General features: G+C 41.3%; 2 protein-coding genes across 3 annotated transcripts; both read right to left on the reverse strand.

Annotated features, from left to right (window-relative positions):
- Positions 1-4,931: 4,931 nt before the first annotated feature.
- On the reverse strand, positions 4,932-8,997 carry LOC120052901 (sialic acid synthase-like). Its single transcript, XM_039000111.1, has 6 exons — positions 8,764-8,997; positions 7,591-7,806; positions 6,850-6,949; positions 6,486-6,640; positions 5,851-6,117; positions 4,932-5,527 (listed from the first exon to the last, which is right to left on the reverse strand). The coding sequence occupies exons 1-6, from the start codon at positions 8,893-8,895 to the stop codon at positions 5,309-5,311; spliced, it is 1,089 nt and encodes a 362-aa protein (XP_038856039.1). The 5' UTR covers positions 8,896-8,997; the 3' UTR covers positions 4,932-5,308.
- A 462-nt stretch (positions 8,998-9,459) lies between these two features.
- Positions 9,460-19,313, reverse strand: LOC120051990 (sialic acid synthase-like). Of its 2 annotated transcripts, none has more exons than XM_038998869.1 (6): positions 19,182-19,313; positions 17,520-17,735; positions 17,302-17,401; positions 16,983-17,137; positions 16,485-16,751; positions 9,460-11,731 (listed from the first exon to the last, which is right to left on the reverse strand). In XM_038998869.1, exons 1-6 carry the CDS (start codon positions 19,311-19,313, stop codon positions 11,528-11,530), a joined length of 1,074 nt encoding a protein of 357 aa, XP_038854797.1. In that variant the 3' UTR covers positions 9,460-11,527. The 2 variants fall into 2 exon arrangements, with proteins under 2 accessions (XP_038854797.1, XP_038854796.1); XM_038998868.1 differs by lacking the exon at positions 19,182-19,313 and adding an exon at positions 17,849-17,941.
- Positions 19,314-21,687: the final 2,374 nt, after the last annotated feature.

The following is a 21,687-nucleotide window of genomic DNA, read 5'->3' on the forward strand; positions in this document are numbered from 1 at the left end:
TGTTGATATCTACAGAACACTGTTAGATGACAGATAACATCTTAACTTTAGACAGCCACATTAAAGTAAAGCACTTTCATATCTAGAGTGTGCAATTTGTTGATATTTTTTTCAATGGATCTTATGTGTGTGTAACATTTAATGTATGGATGAGCAGGAAGGAAAAACTGTCAATATGCAGAACTATATGGATGGCGTGGAAGTGTATCATAATACAGAACAAACAATGAATGGCAATGCTTTTATATTTCTGTTACAAACCATATATTTAAGTATGAATCATGTATATGAATCATAATCATGTATACTTGAATCATGTATAATATTGTAAAAATCATATCAGTCATTCTGTAAAAAATGTCATATGATAATAAATGAAACTTTGTTTGAAATGTAGGTGTCAATTGCTTTATTTCAGAATCAAATCACCCAAAACTAACCAGTCAAAACTATCCAATAAATGTTGTCCTCTATAATATACAAAGATTCATTATAGGGTGCAATGGTGCATACATTATGGATTTGGTTACAAACACCTGCTCTTTCTATTACAAACTGACCAGGTGAAAGCTATGATCTCTTATTGATGTCACTTGTTAAATCCACTTCAATCAGTGTAGATGAAGGGGAGGAGACATGTTAAATAATTTTTAAGCCTTGAGACATGGATTGTGTATGTGTGCCATTCAGAGGGTGAATGGACAAGACAAAAGATTTAAGTGCCTTTGAATGGGGTACGGTAGTCGGTACCAGGCACATCAGTTTGAGTGTGTCAAGAACTGTAACGCTGCTGGGTTTCACACAAACAGTTTCCCCATGTGTATCAAAAATGGTCCACCACCTAAAGGGAATCCAGCCAATTTGACACAAGTGTAGGAAGCATTGGAGTCAACATGGGCCAGCATCCTGGTGGAACACTTTTGACACCTTGCAGAGTCCATGCCCAGAGGAACTCAGGCGGTTCTGAGGACAAAGGGGGGAGGGGGGGCAACTCAAGATTAGGAAGGTGTTCCTAATGTTTAATACACTCAGTGTATACAAGAACATAATCTAATAGCTCTTCCTAGTGGTTGAAAAGAACCACAGCAACCCGGGACAAATTCAGTTGGCAAACGTAGTCGAACGTTGCAGGTAGAAATGTCATGAATAGAATATGACACCTTATTACACACTGAACAAAAATATAAATGCAACATGGAACAATTTCAAAAAATGTCCTGAGTTTGAGTTCATAGAAGGAAACTAGTCAAACGAAAGAAATTAATTCCTTAAAAAAAATAAAAGTAGGGGAGTGGATCAGAAAACCAGTCACTATCTGAAGTAAACACCATTTGCCTCATGCAGCGCGACACATCTCCTCCCCATAGAGTTGATCAGGCTGTTCATTGCGGTGTGTGGAATGTTGTCCCGCTCCTCTTCAATGGCTGTGTGAAGTTGCTGGATATTGGTGGGAACTGGAACACGCTGATGTACACATCAATCCAGAGCATCCCAAACATGCTCAATGGGTGACATGTCTGGTGAGTATGCAGGAATGGAAGAACTGGGACATTTTCAGCTTCCAGGAATTGTGTTCAGATCCTTGCGACATGGGTCTGCATTATCATGCTGAAATAGGAGGTGATGGCGGCGGATAAATGGCACGACAATGGGCCTCAGGATCTCATCAAGGTATCTCTGTGTATTAAAATTTCCATTAATAAAATGTAATTGTGTTCGTTGTCCGTAGCGTATGCCTGCCCATACCATAATGCCACCGCCACCACAGGGCACTCTGTTCACAATGCTGACATCAGCAAACCGCTCGCCCACACAACTGCCCGGTACAGTTGAAACCGGGATTCATCCACGAAGAACACTCTTCTCCAGCATGCCAGTGGCCATCAAAGGTGAGCATTTGCCCAGTGTAGAACTGCAGTCAGGTCAAGACCCTGGTTAAGACGATGAGCATGCAGATGAGCTTTATTTATATTGCCCTGCTGAACGCACCCGTTCCTTTCTTTTTTTATACAGTACCAGTCAAAAGTTTGGACACACCGCCTCATTCAATGGTTTTTCTGTATTTTTACTCTTTTCTACATTGTAGAACAGTGAAGACATCAAAATTATGAAATAACACAGAATCATGTAGTAACCAAAAAGGTGTTAAACAAATCAAAATGTATTTTATATTTGAGATTCTTCAAAGTAGCCACCCTTCGCCTTGACGACAGCTTTGCACACTCTTGGCACACTCAACCAGCTTCATGAGGAATGCTTTTCCAACAGTCTTGAAGAAGTTCCGACATACAGTGGCTTGCAAAAGTATTCACCCCCTTGGCATTTTTCCTATTATGCCTTACAACCTGGAATTAAAATGGATTTTTGGGGGGTTTGTATCATTTTGATTTACACAACATGCCTACCACTTTGAAGATGCAAAATATTTTTTCTTGTGAAACAAACAAGAAATAAGACAAAAAAATATGAAAATTGAGCCTGCATAACTATTCACCCCCCCAAAGTCAATACTTTGTAGAGCCACCTTTTGCAGCAATTACAGCTGCAAGTCTCTTGGGGTATGTCTCTATAAGCTTGGCACATCTAGCCACTGGGATTTTTGCCCATTATTCAACAAAAAACTGCTCCAGCTCCTTGGTTGGATGGGTTCCGCTGGTGTACAGCAATCTTTAAGTCATACCACAGATTCTCAATTGGATTGAGGTCTGGGCTTTGACTAGGCCATTCCAAGACATTTAAATGTTTCCCCTTAAACCACTCGAGTGTTGATTTAGCAGTATGTTTAGGGTCATTGTCCTGCTGGAAGGTGAACCTCCATCCCGGTCTTCAATCTCTGGAAGACTGAAACAGGTTTCCCTCAAAAATTTCCCTGTACTTAGCGCCATCCATCATTCCTTCAATTCTGACCAGTTTCCCAGTCCCTGCCGATGAAAAAAATCCCCACAGCATGATGCTGCCACCACCATGCTTCACTGTGCGGATGGTGTTCTCGGGGTGATAAGAGGTGTTTGGTTTGCGCCTGCGCCAGACATAGCGTTTTCCTTGATGGCCAAAAAGCTCAATTTTAGTCTAATCTGACCAGAGTACATTCTTCCATATGTTTGGGTAGTCTCCCACATGCCTGTTGGCGAACACCAAATGTGTTTGCTTATTTTTTCTTTAAGCAATGGCTTTTTTCTGGACACTCTTCCATAAAGCCCAGCTCTGTGGAGTGTACGGCTTAAAGTGGTCCTATGGACAGATACTCCACTCTCCACTGTGGAGCTTTGCAGCTCCTTCAGAGTTATCTTTGGTCTCTTTGTTGCCTCTCTGATTAATGCCCTCCTTGCCTGGTCCATGAGTTTTGGTGGGCGGCCCTCTCTTGGCAGGTTTGTTGCCGTACCATATTCTTTCAATTTTTTAATAATGTATTTAATGGTGCTCCATGGAATGTTCAAAGTTTCATAGATATTTTTATAATCCAACCCTGATCTGGACTTCTCCACAACTTTGTCCCTGACCTGTTTGAAGAGCTCCTTGGTTTTCATGGTGCCACTTGCTTGGTGGTGTTGCAGACTCTGGGGCCTTTTCGAACTGGTGTATATATACTGAGCTCATGTGACACATTGCACACAGGTGGACTTTATTTAACTAATTATGTGACTTCTGAAGGTAATTGGTTGCACCAGATCTTATTTAGGGGCTTCATAGCAAAGGGGGTGAATACATATGCACGCACCACTTTTCCATGTAATATTTCTTTTGAAACAAGTTATTTTTTCATTTCACTTCACCAATTTGGACTATTTTGTGTATGTCCATTACATGAAATCCAAATGAAAATCAATTTAAATTACAGGTTGTAACGCAACAAAATAGGAAAAACGCCAAGGGGGTGAATACTTCTGCAAGGTACTGTATGCTGAGCACTTGTTGGCTGCTTCTCCTTCACCCTGCGGTCCAACTCAATTAGGTTGAGGTCAGGTGATTGTGGAGGCCAGATCATCTGATGCAGCACTCCATCACTCTCCTTGGTCAAACAGCCCTTACACAGCCTGGAGGTGTGGTGAGTTATTGTCCTGTTGAAAAACAAATGATAGTCCCACTAAGCGCAAACCAGATGGGATGGCGTATCGCTGCAGAATGCTATGGTAACTATGCTGGTTAAGTGTACTTTGAATTCTAAATAAAATCACTGAGTGTCACCAGCAAAGCACCCCCACACTTCCTCCATGCTTCACTGTGGGAACCACACATGCAGAGATCATCCGTTCACCTACTTACAGGTCTTCCTTTCCTGTGGCGGTCCTGAGAGTCAGTTTCATCATAGCGCTTGATGGGTTTTGCAACTGTACTTGAACTTAAAGTTCCTGTAATTTTCCACATTGACTGACCTTCATGTCTTAAAGTAATGGACTGTCATTTCTCTTTGCTTATTTGAGCTGTTCTTGCCATAATATGGACTTGGTCTTTTACCAAATAGGGCTATCTTCTGTACACTACCCCTACCTTGTCACAACACAACTGATTTGGCTCAAACGCATTAAGGAAAGAAATACTACAAATTAACTTTTAACAAGGCACACCTGTTAATTTAATTCCAGGTGTCTACCAATTGAAGCTGGTTGATAGAATGCCAAGAGTGTGCAGAGCTGTCAAGGCAAAGGGTGGCTACTTTGAAGAATCTCAAATATATTTAGATTTTTGGTTAGTACATGATTCCATATGTGTTATTTCATAGTTGATGTCATCACTATTATTCTACAATGTAGAAAACAGTAAAAATACAGAAAAACCCTGGAATGAGTAGGTGTCTGCAAACTTTTGACTGGTACTGTACATACGGTATGTTTTCACTTTGAACACTCATCTGTAACAGAACTGTATCACAAAATAACATAATTCAATCAAGGAGTGTGATTTCGTATGAAAAAGATAAAAACAATCATTAATGTTTGGCATTTTGTATTTGACATTTTTGTAGTGCAACTTAACATAACTGGCCATTTCCTTTATACATGAACAGTTAAACATTCAATTAGAATGCAATCATTTCAGTCACTACTGAACCTACAGTTTGTATTTTCTTCTTTAACAAGGCACTTGTAGTCAAGTCTCATTCATTGAATGTTTGCTTCTATCTAGTAAAAAAACATGGAACCAGAAATATAAAGCATGTCCCCTTAACTGAAACTCCTGGGCCTCTAAATATTATCTGGATTATCGATGTTCCCACAACCATCTTTTCACAGCCTGTAAAAGTGCATTGTGTTGTTTGGCATTGTGGTTACGGTATTACCATGGTTACAGTAGGCTATTACAAGGGTGATTACTCCACTCGGCACTTGATCTTTTTGCCGTAGCTGTCGACCACATCCGGGGTGATGCTCTCGTCCTCCTCCACGTCCTCTGTGACGGACTTGCCCACCAGCTGGAAGATGTCCTCGGGCGGAACGCCCTTCGGCTCGCCCACCTTCACCCCCAGCATGTCCATGCCAAGCACCGTGCCTTTGGGGATCGCCACCTTGGCCACCACTGATTTCCCCAGCTGGAAGAGAACACAATCAATGTATTAAAAGAAGTTCTGACGTCCTTTCCTGTTTGAAGCAACGAACCAAAGATCATATAGCCTATAGGGTACAGAGTTTTTCCAGGTCAGATGACGAGGTTAGGGAAAAAAAACACCTAGCCTTAACACACACCCACCCCTGAATTGGAATAAATGCTTAAATAATGTTTGTAAAAAAAAATGACCCCATTGTCTTACATCAGATGGCCATCTGCAATGGTTAATGGCAGTCAGGCTATGTGGTAGCTTAAGAACAACGCCATCTGTTGGAATACAATGAAAAGTGCCCATCCAGGAAGTACCTTATCGTGGCATGGCTTCTCACAGGGCAGCATCTGCTTGATGCCCGTCCCCAGAGACCTCTCCACCAATCGAATGGCTTTCACCAGCTCTGTCAGCTCAGAGGGCTCCAGAGAAGCTTCGTGGTCACTCCCCTTCCAGCTCTTGTCCAGGGTCACATGACGCTCAATGACCTTTGCCCCCAGCGCCACTGCTGCCACGGAGATGTGGACCCCAGACTCGTGACCGGAATATCCAATGGGAATATCAGGGAATTCCTTCTGGTATTCCTATGAACGAGATCAAGGGTCATTTTCCTGCCTCGAAACATGTATTCTCTCTGGGCTTAGCCTTAACCACAGACTAGCAATATGACTGTTGCACTAGTGGTCCATTGGGGCGGCAGGTAGCCTAGTGGTTAGCGCGTTGGGCAGGAACAAGCTGACAAGGTAAAAATCTGTCATTCTGCCCCTGAACAAGGCAGTTAACCCACTGTTCCTAGGCCGTCATTGTAAATAAGAATTTGTTCTTAACTGACTTGCCTAGTTAAATAAAGGGTAAATAAAATAAATAAATAACAGAAATAAGATGCACCATGTGTTTAGGGGTGATCTTGACTGAAACAATTCCTTCATTCAAACCAATGAAAAACTCTTACTGCGATGACACGCAGGTTGACATCTTCAGCCTCCAATGGGTAGGCACTGGTGCACTGCAGGATGCAGAAGTTCTGATTGTGTTTCTTGACCGTCTGGTAGACCCGTCTCATTGTCTCCATTGACTGCATGCCACTGGATACAACCATGGGGCGACCTAGCATTAAACCAAAGAGATGAGAGATTTCACACAACAAACACCTATGCTTCGCTTTATTCTTGATATTGCAAAAGTTTTACTACACTTTCCCGAGTATAAAGTAGACCAAATAAACGAATTACTTCAGAAGCTAAAATGTTCATTTTTACATTTAGCAGCCTAAGACACCCAATATCTATCATACTGTAAACTTTAAAACCACTGACCTTTTTTTGCAGTCTTTTCCAGATAGGGAAAGTTATTGGTGTCCCCTGAACCAACTTTGAAGAAGGGCACATCAAGCTCATGTAGGAACTCCACAGCCATCTAACAAGAGATATACAACAAATAATTAATACAGTTTTTATATGCATTATACAGGCCTAATCAATATAGTACCACAGTAGGAGTCATAATACCCCCAAAAACCTAACAGTCAAACAGGGAAATGGTTCCAATTGTTTCCCCCCCATTCATTTTTCCCATAGGGGATTTTAGAAACTCTTAAAATAAAGGCTGTGTTTCATGTAGGATCACCCTGGCGTGACGTTTTGATAACCGTGTAAATCTCTCTAGGACAAGGTGACTTATCAATTTATTTGCCTGTATTTACCCCACAAAAAATAAATGCTACTTAGCTGCTAATGTGGCTGTCAGAAAGAACTACAAATGCCAAGATGATCTCCACGACACTGCTGAATCGAGGCAAAGGTAAGAATCTCTGGATTAACTATATACAAATCATCACCCTGTCCGAGAGAGATTTAGATGGTTATCAAAACGTCACGCCAGGGTGAGGATTCAGTAAACACAGCCCTTATTTTAGGCATTTCTAAAATTCCCTATAGGAAAAATTAATTGTGAAACAATTGGAACCATTTCCCTATTTGACCGCTAGGTTTTATGGGTATTATGACACCTCCACAGTGGGGATCTATGGGCCTATTCCACATCACCATCATTCTTACCTCGTCCATTCCTGAAGCAGTAAAGAAAATTCCAACCTCCTTTGCATAGTTCTGCAACTCTACGTATTGTATATGACTGAACTCAAGATGGCGCTTGTGCTCTCCGTATGTCTTTCCCCAGGATTGTTTGGAGGTGTACGGACGCTCCAGGGCACGCTTGTTGAACTTATACTCAAGCTCACTCTTCTGAAACTTGGCGCAGTCTGCCCCGCAGTCCTGTGAATTGATTGTCAATACGAGTAGGGTCACATAGTTGTAAAATGTGTTGCCAAGGAGGATGAGGAGGAAACCTTGTTTAAAATCTTCTATCATTTATTGCGACTGGGGTGCGGCACTTTGGGGTGTGGACCCACCTAAGTGCCGCATGTCATGATGACACTCACCTGTCTCGAACAATGAGAGAAGACTTGAAATAGACAAGATGGCGACAGACATTGTCGGATTACCTCAGAGCAAAACATTAATAAATTCAAACCTGCAACTGGACAATGACATTTTGGAAGATAAAGGTTTGGCTGAATGAAAAACAAAGATAGCATCGCCAAGTTAAGGTTGGTCGAAATGTCACTGTGCTACACCAAACAGTACCTAACCTAACTCACAGTAAGGCCAGAATGGCATTTCACTGTACTTGTGCACGTGACATTAAAAAGCTTAAAAACTTGACTTGAATGGATATCAAAAATCTTTGGTTAAATCACATTATCATGTGCAACAATCTATAGCTAACACACCCACTGCCTTTCATAAAACACAGTCAAAAGGTGTGATCATTTCATATATGGGGGTGGGTATCTGTTGTGCCATATCTCTGGCAGGAAATCCATTTCCACCCATATCAGTCCTTAATAAATTGACCAATAGATGCCCATGGTCTCAATTGCACAAGTTCACAATTTGAAATACACCCCCAGCAAGCAACAGAGCAGGCTAATGTCATTTTACAGTCATATGGGCACTGGAATCGATCATTTCCTCATTGGCACAGTAGCAGGGCAGCAGTCAGACAAGAAGCAGTGTCTTGCAAGAGACTGGACTGTCAGTTTTAAAACGGCCAAAATAGTCAAATGCATTTATACTAAAGAGGCCGCTAGTTAACTAGTAAGTCAGTACCATGGTCCCCAATACAGCAGCTGAGCTAAGTTAACTGATTAATTTTGCTACTAACATTACCTTGGCCATTTTGATCATTTTCTTGGCAATTTTGATATCTCCCTGGTGGTTCTGTCCAATTTCTGCAATAATAAAACAGGGGTTAGAACCCCCAATCATCCTGCCAGGACAAAGCTCGAATTTCAGAGGCATTTTAGAAATGTGATAAATGCGGTTTCCTAAAATGTTTGTAGCGATAAGATGGCTAGGTTCTCTTGCTCTGAACCAGTAGTACAGAGACAGTCAGGTGTGTGTTCTCGCGGAAGAAGTCGAGCTAATTTCCACGTTGCACATCCGGAATCCACGTGGTTTCCTCTCCACTTCATGTTTCAAGATAAAGGTTCTCCCTTCACTCACAGGTCATTTCAGGATTCTCAAGAGTCAAAATGTGAGACATTGTAATTAATACTTTTTAAATTATTATTACAGAAGAAGTATAAACGTCAATAATTATTTGAATACCGTATATTTGACTTTTTCTTAACACAAAATTAAATTTCACATCCTCCGATATAGAAAAGTAAACATCCACCACATGTATATAAATAAATGTACCTTATATTTTAAAAAATGAAGTCAAGGCACATTTGTTATGTTTATGTAAAATTGTAGAATTTTGAAATTGAAAAACATATTTTTGGATGACAGCCAGGTGTATTTTGTTACACCAAAATGAACATCTGTTTTAGAGGAATGAAGATCAACAGTCTGCCACACAAACATTTTTTAATTGTCCACAATGAACACTTATGATGCAGAGTAAATATTATGTAACTAATAACATTTTCAGCTAGAGTTATTAAGGTTAAACTTGTCATTCACTAACAGCTGAAAAAAACAGCTGCAACAACAGCTGCAACAACAGCAAAAAAATCCACGTTTAACATGTTATGTTTATGTGATATTGTAGAATTTTGCATCTGAAAAATATATTATTGGGTGACAGCCAGCAGTATATTGATTGTTACACAGAAATGACCATCATTTTTTTTTGGGGGGGGGGGGGGAGATGATGCAACTAATGTAGACATTAACAAATGCATTTCTATCACTTCCAAAATAAAAACATTTAATTGAGGAGGATTACCAAGATGGCTGCACGGTGGCTTCAATACAGCGCCACCTGTCAGTCATCCAGGGTTTATGCACATCATTGTTCGAAAACCCCATTAGTAAAAAAGGGCTTAAATTATAGTTTCAGTATAGCTTTAGTTTTTCAAATGTTTTTCTTAATTATTTTATTTTAAGTTTTTGTTTACCATATTTAACCTTGCCAGCTACATTGCGTGTGCGAGCGTTGCAACTGTACTTACATGTTATTCAATCATTTCCCCCACATTTCTCACATGCTTAAACGTGCCTCTGTGTAGCCAAGAGCTAAAATAGAACTTGGTTCTATTTGAGATGCACATGTGTTGACTGTCGCCTCCTTATTGGATATAAGGAAAAAGATACAAACCCACGTGGATGCTTGACAGACACGAGGAGAGAATAATTAAAGATAATTAACTAGGTTTCCCTTTTCATCTGTGGATTTATCGCTGGAGTAGAGAAACACACGATTTTGTATGACTCCGGGTCAAAATTCTACAAAGAACCAGCTAAAAACAGGACAATATGCAGGTAAAATAACAACCCAATGTTCATCTCCCAGGACAAACTAACTAGCAACAGCTAGCTACCTAAATGTCCATGATTGTTTCGACCTGTCCACAAATTAATATAGTCTGTTCACAGTTGGCTTTGATGTTTTAACCTGAGTGTCAAGATCACATCTGATGTGGATGAACAAAATAAGCATGCGGATGCAGGCGTGTTGTCAGTAGTCAGCAGGTTACAACTTCCCCAAACCAGCCCCTCAAGTGCATACACATGTTGATTTTGACTATCCCCATCAGACTTTAGTTCATGACACGCAGGTTAAATTAGCAAAACCAACTACGGTATATTCATTTGGGGACAGGTCAAAACACACAACACATTCATGGATATTTAGCTAGCTATTGCTAGCTAATTTGTCCTGGGACATGAACGTTGGGTTGTTCGTTTAGTTTAAATGTAGGGTCCCTTTTTTTGCTGGATCTTTGCAGAATTTTTTATCATACAAAATCATGTTCTCTACTCCGACAATTAATCCACAGATTAAAGGGGAAACCTAGTTAGTTTTTAGATAGGGTTCTTTGATTAATCTCTTCTCGTTCAACTGTCAATCACCCACGTGGGTTAGTATGCTCGCGAAAACCAATGAGTAAAATGGAGAGGGGGACTTGCAGGTGTTAAGGTTCTGAAATAGAACCAAATTCTATTTCAGCGCCAGGCTATGCAGACACCCGTGAGCAGTTAAATAGTTGAATAATGGGTACATTTATTTTGCAACGCTCCCGCACGAAATGTGGCCTGTCTGGTGATACTGATAGTAGTTGGGATTGATGGTCTGTTTACATAGCAGGTTATGATAATTAACGTGGCAGGTTAGGGGAACCAACACAGTAGGTTAGGTGAAATAACAGGTCAGGAGACTGAGGTTAAAGTGAGGAAAAGGATTAGGGTAAGACGTTGCTACAACACTAACGTTGTCAAACAACTGTTGTCCACTAGATGAAGTTGTAGGTCTACTCCATCTAGCCACAATGGTGAAATGTAAACAGATGATCAGTCCTGACATACCATCAATATCATAACACCTGTCTAGTCAGCATATTAACATGTTTGTTTTACATAGCATCTTTCTATCTGAACGTTCCACAACGTTGTGTCCTGCTGAACGAACGCACCCCTGGTTGGCTCAGCCCTTGTTGTTGTAGCCGTCCACCATACGTGGCGTGATGCTCCCATCCTCCTCCACGTCCTCTGTGATGGCCTTGCCCAGCAGCTGACCCATGTCTTCAGGAGAGATGCCCCTCGGCTCGCCCACCTTCACCCCCAGCATATCCATACTCAGCACCGTGCCTTTGGGTATCACCACCTTAGCCACCACTGACTTCCCCAGCTGGAAGAGAAAATAATATGGAGATTTCCTCCTACAGTATGTGCTGTTGTACAAAGAGAATACTTGATGTAAGGGAGGTTTATGACAAACATAATGGGCCTACCTTATAAAAGAAAATTAATATAACATCATTATAATTTGAGAAAGTTATTATTACAAATGTCAATGGGAAAAATATTGATTTTGTATATTATTGATATATGTTGTATATTTTCTACATACAGTGCCTTCGGAAAGTATTCAGACACCTTCACTTTTTCCACATTTTGTTACTTAATTCTAAAATGGATTAAATAAAAAATGCTCCTCATCAATCTACACACAATACCCCATAATGACAAAGCAAAAACTGTTTTTTAGAAATGTTTGCAAAACAGAAATACCTTATTTACATTAGTATTCCGGTGCCCCCGCACATAGACACTGTACCAGCACCCCCCTGTATATATTGTTATAATTTTTACTGCTCCTCTTTAATTACTTGTTACTTTTATCTCTTATTCTTATCCATATTTTTTTTAACTGCACTGTCGGTTAGGGGCTCGTAAGTAAGCATTTCACTGTAAGGTCTACTACACCTGTTGTATTCGGAGCATGTGACTAATAAAATTGTATTTTATTTTATTTCATTCAGGCCGTTTGCTTGAGACTCAAAATTGAACTCAGGTGCATCCTGTTTCCATTGATCATCCTTGAGATGATTCTACAACTTGATTGGAGTCCACCTGTGGTAAACTAAATTGATTCAACATGATTTGGAAAGGCACACACGTCTATTTAAGCTCCCACTGTTGACAGTGCATGTCAGCGCAAAAACCAAGCCATGAGGTAAAAGGAATTGTCCATAGCTCCAAGACAGGATTTTGTCGAGGCACAGATCTGGGGAAGGGTACCAAAACATTTCTGCAGCATAGAAGGTCCAAAAGGATACAGAGTGGCCTCCATCATTCTTAAATGGAAGAAGTTTGGAACCTCCAATACTTTTCCTAGAGCTGGCAAAACTGAGCAATCAGGGGAGAAGGGCCTTGGTCAGGGATGTGACCAAAAACTCGATGGTCACTCTGACAGACCTCCAGAGTTCCTCTGTGGAGATGGGAGGACCATCTCTGCAGCACTCCACCAATTCAGCCTTTATGGTAGAGAGAACAGACGGAAGCCACTCAGTAAAAGGCACATGACAGCCCGCTTGGAGTTTGCCAAAAGGCACCCAAAGGACTCTCAGACCATGAGAAACATGATTCTCTGGTCTGATGAAACCAAGATTAAACTCTTTGGCTTGAATGCCAAGCGTCGCGTCTGGAGGAAATCAAGCACTGCTCATCACCTGGCCAATACCATACCTACTGTGAAGCATAGTGGTGGCAGCATCATGCTGTGGGGATGTTTTTCATTGGCAGGGACTGAAAGACTAGTCGAGGGAAAGATGAACAGAGCAAAGTTCTGCAAACAGAGAGATCCTTGATGAAAACCTGCTCCAGAGCGCTCAGGACCTCCAACGGGTGAAGTTCACCTTCCCACAGGACAAAGACCCTAAGCATACAGCCAAGACAATGCAGGAGTGGCTTCGAGCAAGTCTCTGAATGTCCTTGTGTGGCCCAGCCAGAGCTCGGACTTGAACCTGATCATCCGGACTTGAACCTTGAAGGAGTTCCCACATATGATGAGCGCTTGCTGGCTGCTTTTCCTTCACTCTGCAGTCCAACTCATCCCAAACCATCTCAATTAGGTTGAGGTCGGGTGATTGTGGAGGCCAGGTCATTTGATGCAGCACTCATCACTCTCCCTCTTGGTCAAATAGCCCTTACACAGCCTGAAGGTGTGTTGGGTCATTGTCATTTTCCTGTTGAAAAACAAATGATAGTCCCACTAAGCGCAAACCAGATGGGATGCCGTATCGCTGCAAAATGCTGTGGTGGCCATGCTGGTTAAGTGTGCATTGAATTCTAAATAAATCAGATGGTGTCACCAGCAAAGCACCATCACACCTCCTCCTCCATGCTTCATGGTGGGAACCACACATGCAGAGATCATCTGTTGACTAAATTTGGACTCATTGGACCAAAGGACAGATTTCAGTCTAATGTCCAATGCTCGTGTTTCTTGGCCCAAGCAAGTCTCTTCTTATTGGTGTCCTTTAGTAGTGGTTTCTTTGCAGCAATTCGACCATAAGGGCCTGATTCACAGTCTCCTCTGAACAGTTGTTGAGATGTGTCTGTTACTTGAACTTTGTGAAGCATTTATTTGGGCTGCACTAACTCTAATGAACTTATCCTCTGCATCAGAGGTAACTCTGGGTCTTCCTTTCCTGTGGCAGTCCTCATGAGAGCCAGTTTCATCATAGCACTTGATGGTTTTTGCGACTGCACCTGAATAAAAAAAAAATCCGGATAGACTGAAGTAAAGTAATGATGGCCTGTCGGTTTCTTAGCTTATTTGAGCTGTTCTTGTCATAATATGAACTCATAATATGAACTTGGTCTTTTACCAAATAGGGCTATCTTCTGTATACCACCCCTACCTTGTCACAACACAACTGATTGGCTCAAAAGCATTAAGGCACACCTGTTAATTGAAATGCATTCCAGGTGACTACCTCATGAAGCTGGTTGAGAGTATGCCAAGAGTGTGCAGAGCTGTCATCAAGGCAAAGGGTGGCTACTTTGAAGAATCACAAATATACAGTTGAAGTCGGAAGTTTACATACACCTTAGCCAAATACATTCAAACTCAGTTTCACAATTCCTGACATTTAATCCTTGTAAAAATTCCCTGTCTTAGGTCAGTTAGGATCACTAATATATTTTAAGAATGTGAAATGTCAGAATAATAGTAGAGAGAATGATTCATTTCAGCTTTTATTTCTTTCATCACATTCCCAGTGGATCAGAAGTTTACATACTCAATTAGTATTTGGTAGCATTGCCTTCAAATTGTTTAACTTGGGTCAAACATTTCGGGTAGCCTTTCACAAGCTTCCCACAATAAGTTCCTCCTGACAGAGCTGGTGTAACTGAGTCAGGTTTGTTGGCCTCCTTGCTCGCAGATGCTTTTTCAGTTCTGCCCACAAATTTTCTATGGGATTCAGGTCAGGGCTTTGTGATGGCCACTCCAATACCTTGACTTTGTTGTTCTTAAGCCATTTTACCACAACTTTGAAGTCATTGTCCATTTGGAAGACCCATTTGCAACCAAGCTTTAATTTCCTGACTGATGTCTTGAGATGTTGCTTCAATATATCCACATAATTGTCCTTCCTTATGATGCCATCTATTTTGTGAAGTGCACCAGTCCCTCCTGCAGCAAATCACCCCCACAACATGATGCTGCCACCCCTGTGCTTCACGGTTGGGATGATGTTCTTTGGCTTGCAAGCCTTCCCCTTTATCCTTCAAACATAACGATGGTCATTATGGCCAAATAGTTATATTTTTGTTTCATCAGACCAGAGGACACGTCTCCAAAAAGTACGATCTTTGTCCCCATGTGCAGTTGCAAACTGTAGTCTGGCTTTTTATGGCGGTTTTGGAGCAGTGGATTCTTCCTTGCTGAGCGGCCTTTCAGGTTATGTCGATATAGGACTTGTTTAACTGTGGATATAGATAATTTTATAACTGTTTCCTCCAGCATCTTCACAAGGTCCTTTGCTGTTGTTCTGGGATTGATTTGCAGTTTTCGCACCAAAGTACGTTCATCTCTAGGAGACAGAACGCGTCTCCTTCCTGAGCGGTATGATGGCTGTGTGGTCCCATGGTATATATACTTGCGTACTATTGTTTGTACAGATTAACGTGGTACCTTCAGGCGTTTGGAAATTGCTTGCAAGGATGAACCAGACTTGTGGAGGTCTACAATTCTTTTTCTGAGGTCTTGGCTGATTTCTTTTTATATTTTCCCATGATGTAAAGCAAAGATGCACTGAGTTTGAAGGTAGGCCTTGAAATACATCCACAGGTACTCCTCCAATTGACTCAAATTATGTCAATTAGCCTATCAGAAGCTTCTAAAGCCATGACATCATTTTCTGGAATTTTCCAAGCTGTTTAAAGGCACAGTCAACTTAGTGTATGTAAACTTCTGACCCACTGGAATTGTGATACAGTGAAATAATCTGTCTGCAAACAATTGTTGGAAAAATTACTTGTGTCATGCACAAAATAGATGTTCTAACCGACTTGCCAAAACTATAGTTTGATAACAAGACATTTGTGGAGTGGTTGAAAAACTAGTTTTAATGACTCCAACCTAAGTGTATGTAAACTTCGGACTAGTCAACTGTAAATATATTTAGATTTGTTTAACAATTTTTTGGTTACTACATGATTCCACATGTGTTATTTCATAGTTTTGATGTCTTCACTATTATTCTACAATGTAGAAAATACTAAAAATAAAGTAAAAACCCTTGAATAAGTAGGTGTGTCCAAACTTTTGACTGGTACTGTATGTAAATGTGATATTCCGATTTTAAATGTTTTATAAATTAGCAAACATTTCTAAAAACCTTTTTTTGTCTTAAGTCATTTTGGGGTATTGTGTGTAGATTGATGAGAGGGGGAAAAAACGATTTAATACTTTTTAGAATAAGGCTGTAACGTAACAAAATGTGGAAAAGGGGAAGGGGTCTGAATTCTTCCGAATACACTATGTCAAAAATATACTATATAAATATTTTCCCTTTGTTAATATTATGAATGGCAGTCTCCAAAAAGTATGTCACATTTATTTTCAATTAAACCTCCCGAGGCCAACTCACCTTGTCATGGCAGGCTTTCTCACAGGGTAGCATCTGTTTGACGCCCGTGCCTTGGGCCCGCTCCACCAGGCGGATGGCTCTGACCAGCTCGGTCAGCTCAGAAGGCTCCAGCGACGCTTCGTGGTCGTTGCCCTTCCAGCTCTTGTCCAGGGTCACGTGACGCTCCACCACTTTTGCCCCCATTGCCACTGCTGCCACGGTGATGCTGATACCCCTCTCATGGCCGGAATATCCGATGGGAATATCAGGGAATTCCTTCTGGTATTCCTACAGTATGTCAGGAAAATGGAGAGTGAAATACCATGGGTCAATTCATTTCCTTCCCATCGGAACACAAATATGTCAAATTCTTGTTGTCTCTCGCTCTCTCTCTCTTCCATTGCTGTGCACTTGACTCAACCGACGTTTCCTTATGACATTACCCCGGGGTGACAACAGATAACGTGCTGATCCTGCTCGACAACCCCTTCCTTGTAATAAACCAATGGGAAGTCTTACTGCTATGACACGTAGGTTGACATCCTCAGGATCCAATGGGTAGGCACTGGTGCACTGTAGGATGGTAAACTTCTGATTGTGTTCCTTGACCGTCTGATAGACTCGTCTCATTGTCGCCATTGACTGCATCCCACTGGATATCACCATAGGCCGTCCTGAAGTTAAACAAAGTTGTAATTTCTACAGTAACTAACTTCACTGATATGACACATATTACACATTTTGACAGCACATTCAGAGTATAACATTTAACTTTTACCACAGTAGTGTGGCAAAGATGTAGTGCATATATAACACAGTGTTAACTTAAATCACTGACCTTTTTTTGCAGTCAGTTCCAGATAGGGGAAATTGTTGGCATCGCATGAGGCAACTTTGAAGAAGGGCACATCAAGCTCATCCAGGAAGTCCACAGCCATCTAACAAGCGTTGCAAAGCAGTTGGGGTAGTCATGCATGTTTTTGCTTGAAATCCAGAATATCTACACAGTCACAGCAAACTAATTCAATAGACATTAATCATGGAATAACCTCTTACCTCGTCCATTCCAGAGGCGGTGAAGAAGATTCCAACCCCCTTTGCATATTTCTGGAGCTCTCTATATTGTTCATGACTGAACTCCAGATGGCGCTTGTGGTCACCATATGTCTTTCCCCAGGAATGTTTGGAGTTGTACGGACGCTCCAGGGCACGCTTGTTGAACTTGTACTCAAGCTCACTCTTCTGAAACTTGGCGCAGTCTGCCCCGCAGTCCTGTAAATTGATGCCAACGTGAGTAATAGCGTCAAACACACACACGCCCTACTTCCATTTATGCAGATCCATGCACAGCAGCAGTACAGTATCAGGATCATAGCAGAAAATACCTTTCCCCTCAGTCCTGCCATTTTTTATTTTTTTTAAATTATTTTTTATTTTTATCCCATTTTCTCCCCAATTTTCGTGGTATCCAATCGCTAGTAATTACTCTCTTGTCTCATCGCTACAACTCCCGTACGGGCTCGGGAGAGACGAAGGTCGAAAGCCATGCGTCCTCCGAAGCACAACCCAACCAAGCCGCACTGCTTCTTAACACAGCGCGCCTCCAACCCGGAAGCCAGCCGCACCAATGTGTCGGAGGAAACACCGTGTACCTGGCCCCCTTGGTTAGCGCCACTGCGCCCGGCCCGCCACAGGAGTCGCTGGAGCGCGATGAGACAAGGATATCCCTACCGGCCAAACCCTCCCTAACCCGGACGACGCTATGCCAATTGTGCGTCGCCCCACGGACCTCCCGGTCGCGGCCGGCTGCGACAGAGCCTGGGCGCGAACCCAGAGACTCTGGTCTCATACACAAAGAGCTCGAACCTAACACTACTTTCAATCCCTAAAGATACATAAAAACAATCTAGTCATACTAAGATGATATAATGCTATAAAAAGGTAAAGATATAAAACAGTAATATAAAACAGTATTTTACATTTTCTCAAAATAAATCATATTTTTAATAAACTGCGTTCAATGTGGGTATTTTTTCCCAGTAAAAAACAACATCCTACTTATAAGACCATCTCCTTCACTAATTGTACATCTCTAAACTGTACATGAGAGAGAACTTGGTCTCACTGTACAATTTACTTATTGAATATATTTGCTAATATATTGGGTCGCCCACAAAAAAGGTGCCTGTCCCAGATTTGTTTGTGCTCTTGCCAAATTAGATTGACTAAGGAAGATTCCATGAGGTGAACAGAAATAGACTAGCACACAGACTACAAAAAACAGGTCCTAGCAGTCACTTGTTGCATGACTGGTGAGGACTGGTGAGGACACTGGCTTATCATTGGATAGGCACGATGCAGTGCCCTAGACCACTGCGCCACCCGGGAGGCAGTCCTGCCATTTCTACATTACCTTTTGATTTGAGGTTATTAAAGGAAGATTTACATGGGAGGGATGCAGGATGACTAAGTTTCCCCACACTCATACATGTATATGTGTGCCTTTCTATCCGATGTCGCCCAGCCTGTTATATTAAACTGAAGCTTAAGCCACACTAAAGGGCAGTTTCTCTGACACAGATCCAGCCTAGTCCTGGACAAGAAAAAGACTCAATTCTGCATTCAGCATGCTTTTTGTCCAGAACTAGGGTTAATTTGTGTCCAGGAAAGTCTTAGTCCTTAAAGTCTTACAATGTCTCTTCATTTAGCTTCCATTACCTTGGCCATCTTGATCATTTTCTTGGCGATTTCAATATCTCCCTGGTGGTTCTGTCCAATTTCTGCAATAATAAAACAGGGGTTAGAACCCCCAATCATCCTGCCAGGACCAAGTTCGAATTTCAGAGGCATTTTTTAAATTAAAGTGATAAATGAAGTTGGTAAATGATTAAGAGCCTATGGCAAATTAATCACAATCTTTTTAAGGATGAGATTTTCAGAGGCAGTCTTGCACAGTGGATCGAGGAAGAAATTGCTTATCGTCTGCCCTTTTATACACTTCCCTAAAGTCAGCCTATCCAATGATAAGCCAGTGTCCTCACCAGTCATGCAACAAGTGACTGCTAGGACCTGTTTTTTGTAGTCTGTGTGCTAGTCTATTTCTGTTCACCTCATGGAATCTTCCTTAGTCAATCTAATTTGGCAAGAGCACAAACAAATCTGGGACAGGCACCTTTTTTGTGGGCGACCCAATATATTAGCAAATATATTCAATAAGGAAATTGTACAGTGAGACCAAGTTCTCTCTCATGTACAGTTTAGAGATGTACAATTAGTGAAGGAGATGGTCTTATAAGTAGGATGTTGTTTTTTACTGGGGAAAAATACCCACATTGAACGCAGTTTATTAAAAATATGATTTATTTTGAGAAAATGTAAAATACTGTTTTATATTACTGTTTTATATCTTTACCTTTTTATAGCATTATATCATCTTAGTATGACTAGATTGTTTTTATGTATCTTTAGGGATTGAAAGTAGTGTTAGGTTCGAGCTCTTTGTGTATGAGAAGTGTCATTATTTAGTGGACTGCAGTGGACTGTAGGAATGCGTACTCCCAATAACTCAAGGCCTCTCCTGACTGATAAGAAATCCTGTGACATGCACAAAGAAATCCTGGGTGATGGAAAAGTACTGAAGTACATCTTTGTGGAAGGGAGAGGGTGAGAGCTGTAGGTGTAAGTGGACATGGCACTGTATTGAATGTATGTATTCAGCTGGACATCTTTGTTGAGTACATGTTTGAAACGTCACTTTGAATTTGGGCTCTTTTGTATGATAAATATGTCTATGGTATATTGAGATACTGGTCTTCTTATCAATTGGCGTTGTCGGTAGGATATCACACTTAAGGAACAGAGAGTTTTCTGTAGAGAGTGGAGTTTCAAAAGTTTAAACAAATCTTAGATATGGCCATTTAGGGAACATCCTGTGTGTGTGTGTGTGTGAGTGAGTGAGACAGTTGGATACATCCTGTCAGTAACTGGTGGATAGAGCAACCGTTACAAAATCTGAGGGGATAGAGATAGTATTTAGGACTTAACAGCGTATGGTTCTGGGGTTGGAATTGTATCTAACACAGATTCCCACCGGAGGAGAATATATTGTGCATATAAAAAATATTCCTAAATAAATGAATGAATCAAGAAATTCAGACTAGAAAATGAACACAATTAGTGAGTGATGATTGGTGCTGAAAGGATACATTATAAAAGCGTCACAATATAACCCACAACTTGGAATGAAAGTCGTTTTAGAAGGAGTCACTGCTTACTGGGAATAAACTTTGGTTCCAATTTAGGAATATGATGGGAATGAGAGACATTGCCAGTTCATTGAACCTATACAGTCAGCCGTCGAAAAGTAGCTTTTGTAACAAAAAATAAAGGGAGGCAAGGACTGAGAGCATTCCGATGATATGGCTCTTTCTGCCTCCCAATCCACAATCTGGTGGGCACAAACAGAGAAGCAAGCAAAAGAGAAGTTTAGAAGTGGGTATAGAGGTAGTCACAGTACGTTTCCAGAGACAGGAAAGGACATCTCAGAGGATGTGTTGAAAGACGTGAACATGGTACGTCATCAATGAGCTATAATAAGAACTACAGACAGCCTCGGACACCGATTTGTGGGGGCTGACATCTTGCTAGTTCTGGTTTCCGGAGCTCATTAGTACATGCCCACTAGCACTGGAGCCCAGCCAAGACGTGCATTCCAGGAAAAGCCAGAGCAGGCCGTAGATATTGATTAGTTATGGAGGGGAAATCTGCAGGCATGAAGAACCACCACACAACCCTGACACAACCACTGAAAACATGAAGAAAATGTGTACGCAAGTAAGTTATTCAGTACTAAGAGGACAGTGGTCTAGCTTGCTCTATTAGTTTTTGTTTCTTTGTTTTTGAACCTTTATTTAACTAGGCAAGTCAGTTAAGAACAAATTCTTATTTACAACGACGACCTACCCCGGCCAAACCCGGACGATGCTGGGCCAATTGTGCGCCACCCTATTAGTGATGGGCTTTCCGGCTCTTTTCAGTGAGCCGGCTCGTTCGGCTCAGCTCACCAAAAAGAGACGGCTCTTTTGGCTCCCAAACGGCTCTTTAAAAAAAATATGCATTTGGAATCTAATACAGTATAGGCCGACAGTAGCCCATCACTGCTATAATAGACACCAATTATCAAATATACCACTTGAGTGAAATTAGAAGCCTATCAAATTGCGTA

This window comes from Salvelinus namaycush, chromosome 8 (assembly GCF_016432855.1).
Source record: "Salvelinus namaycush isolate Seneca chromosome 8, SaNama_1.0, whole genome shotgun sequence".
NCBI lineage: Eukaryota > Metazoa > Chordata > Actinopteri > Salmoniformes > Salmonidae > Salvelinus > Salvelinus namaycush.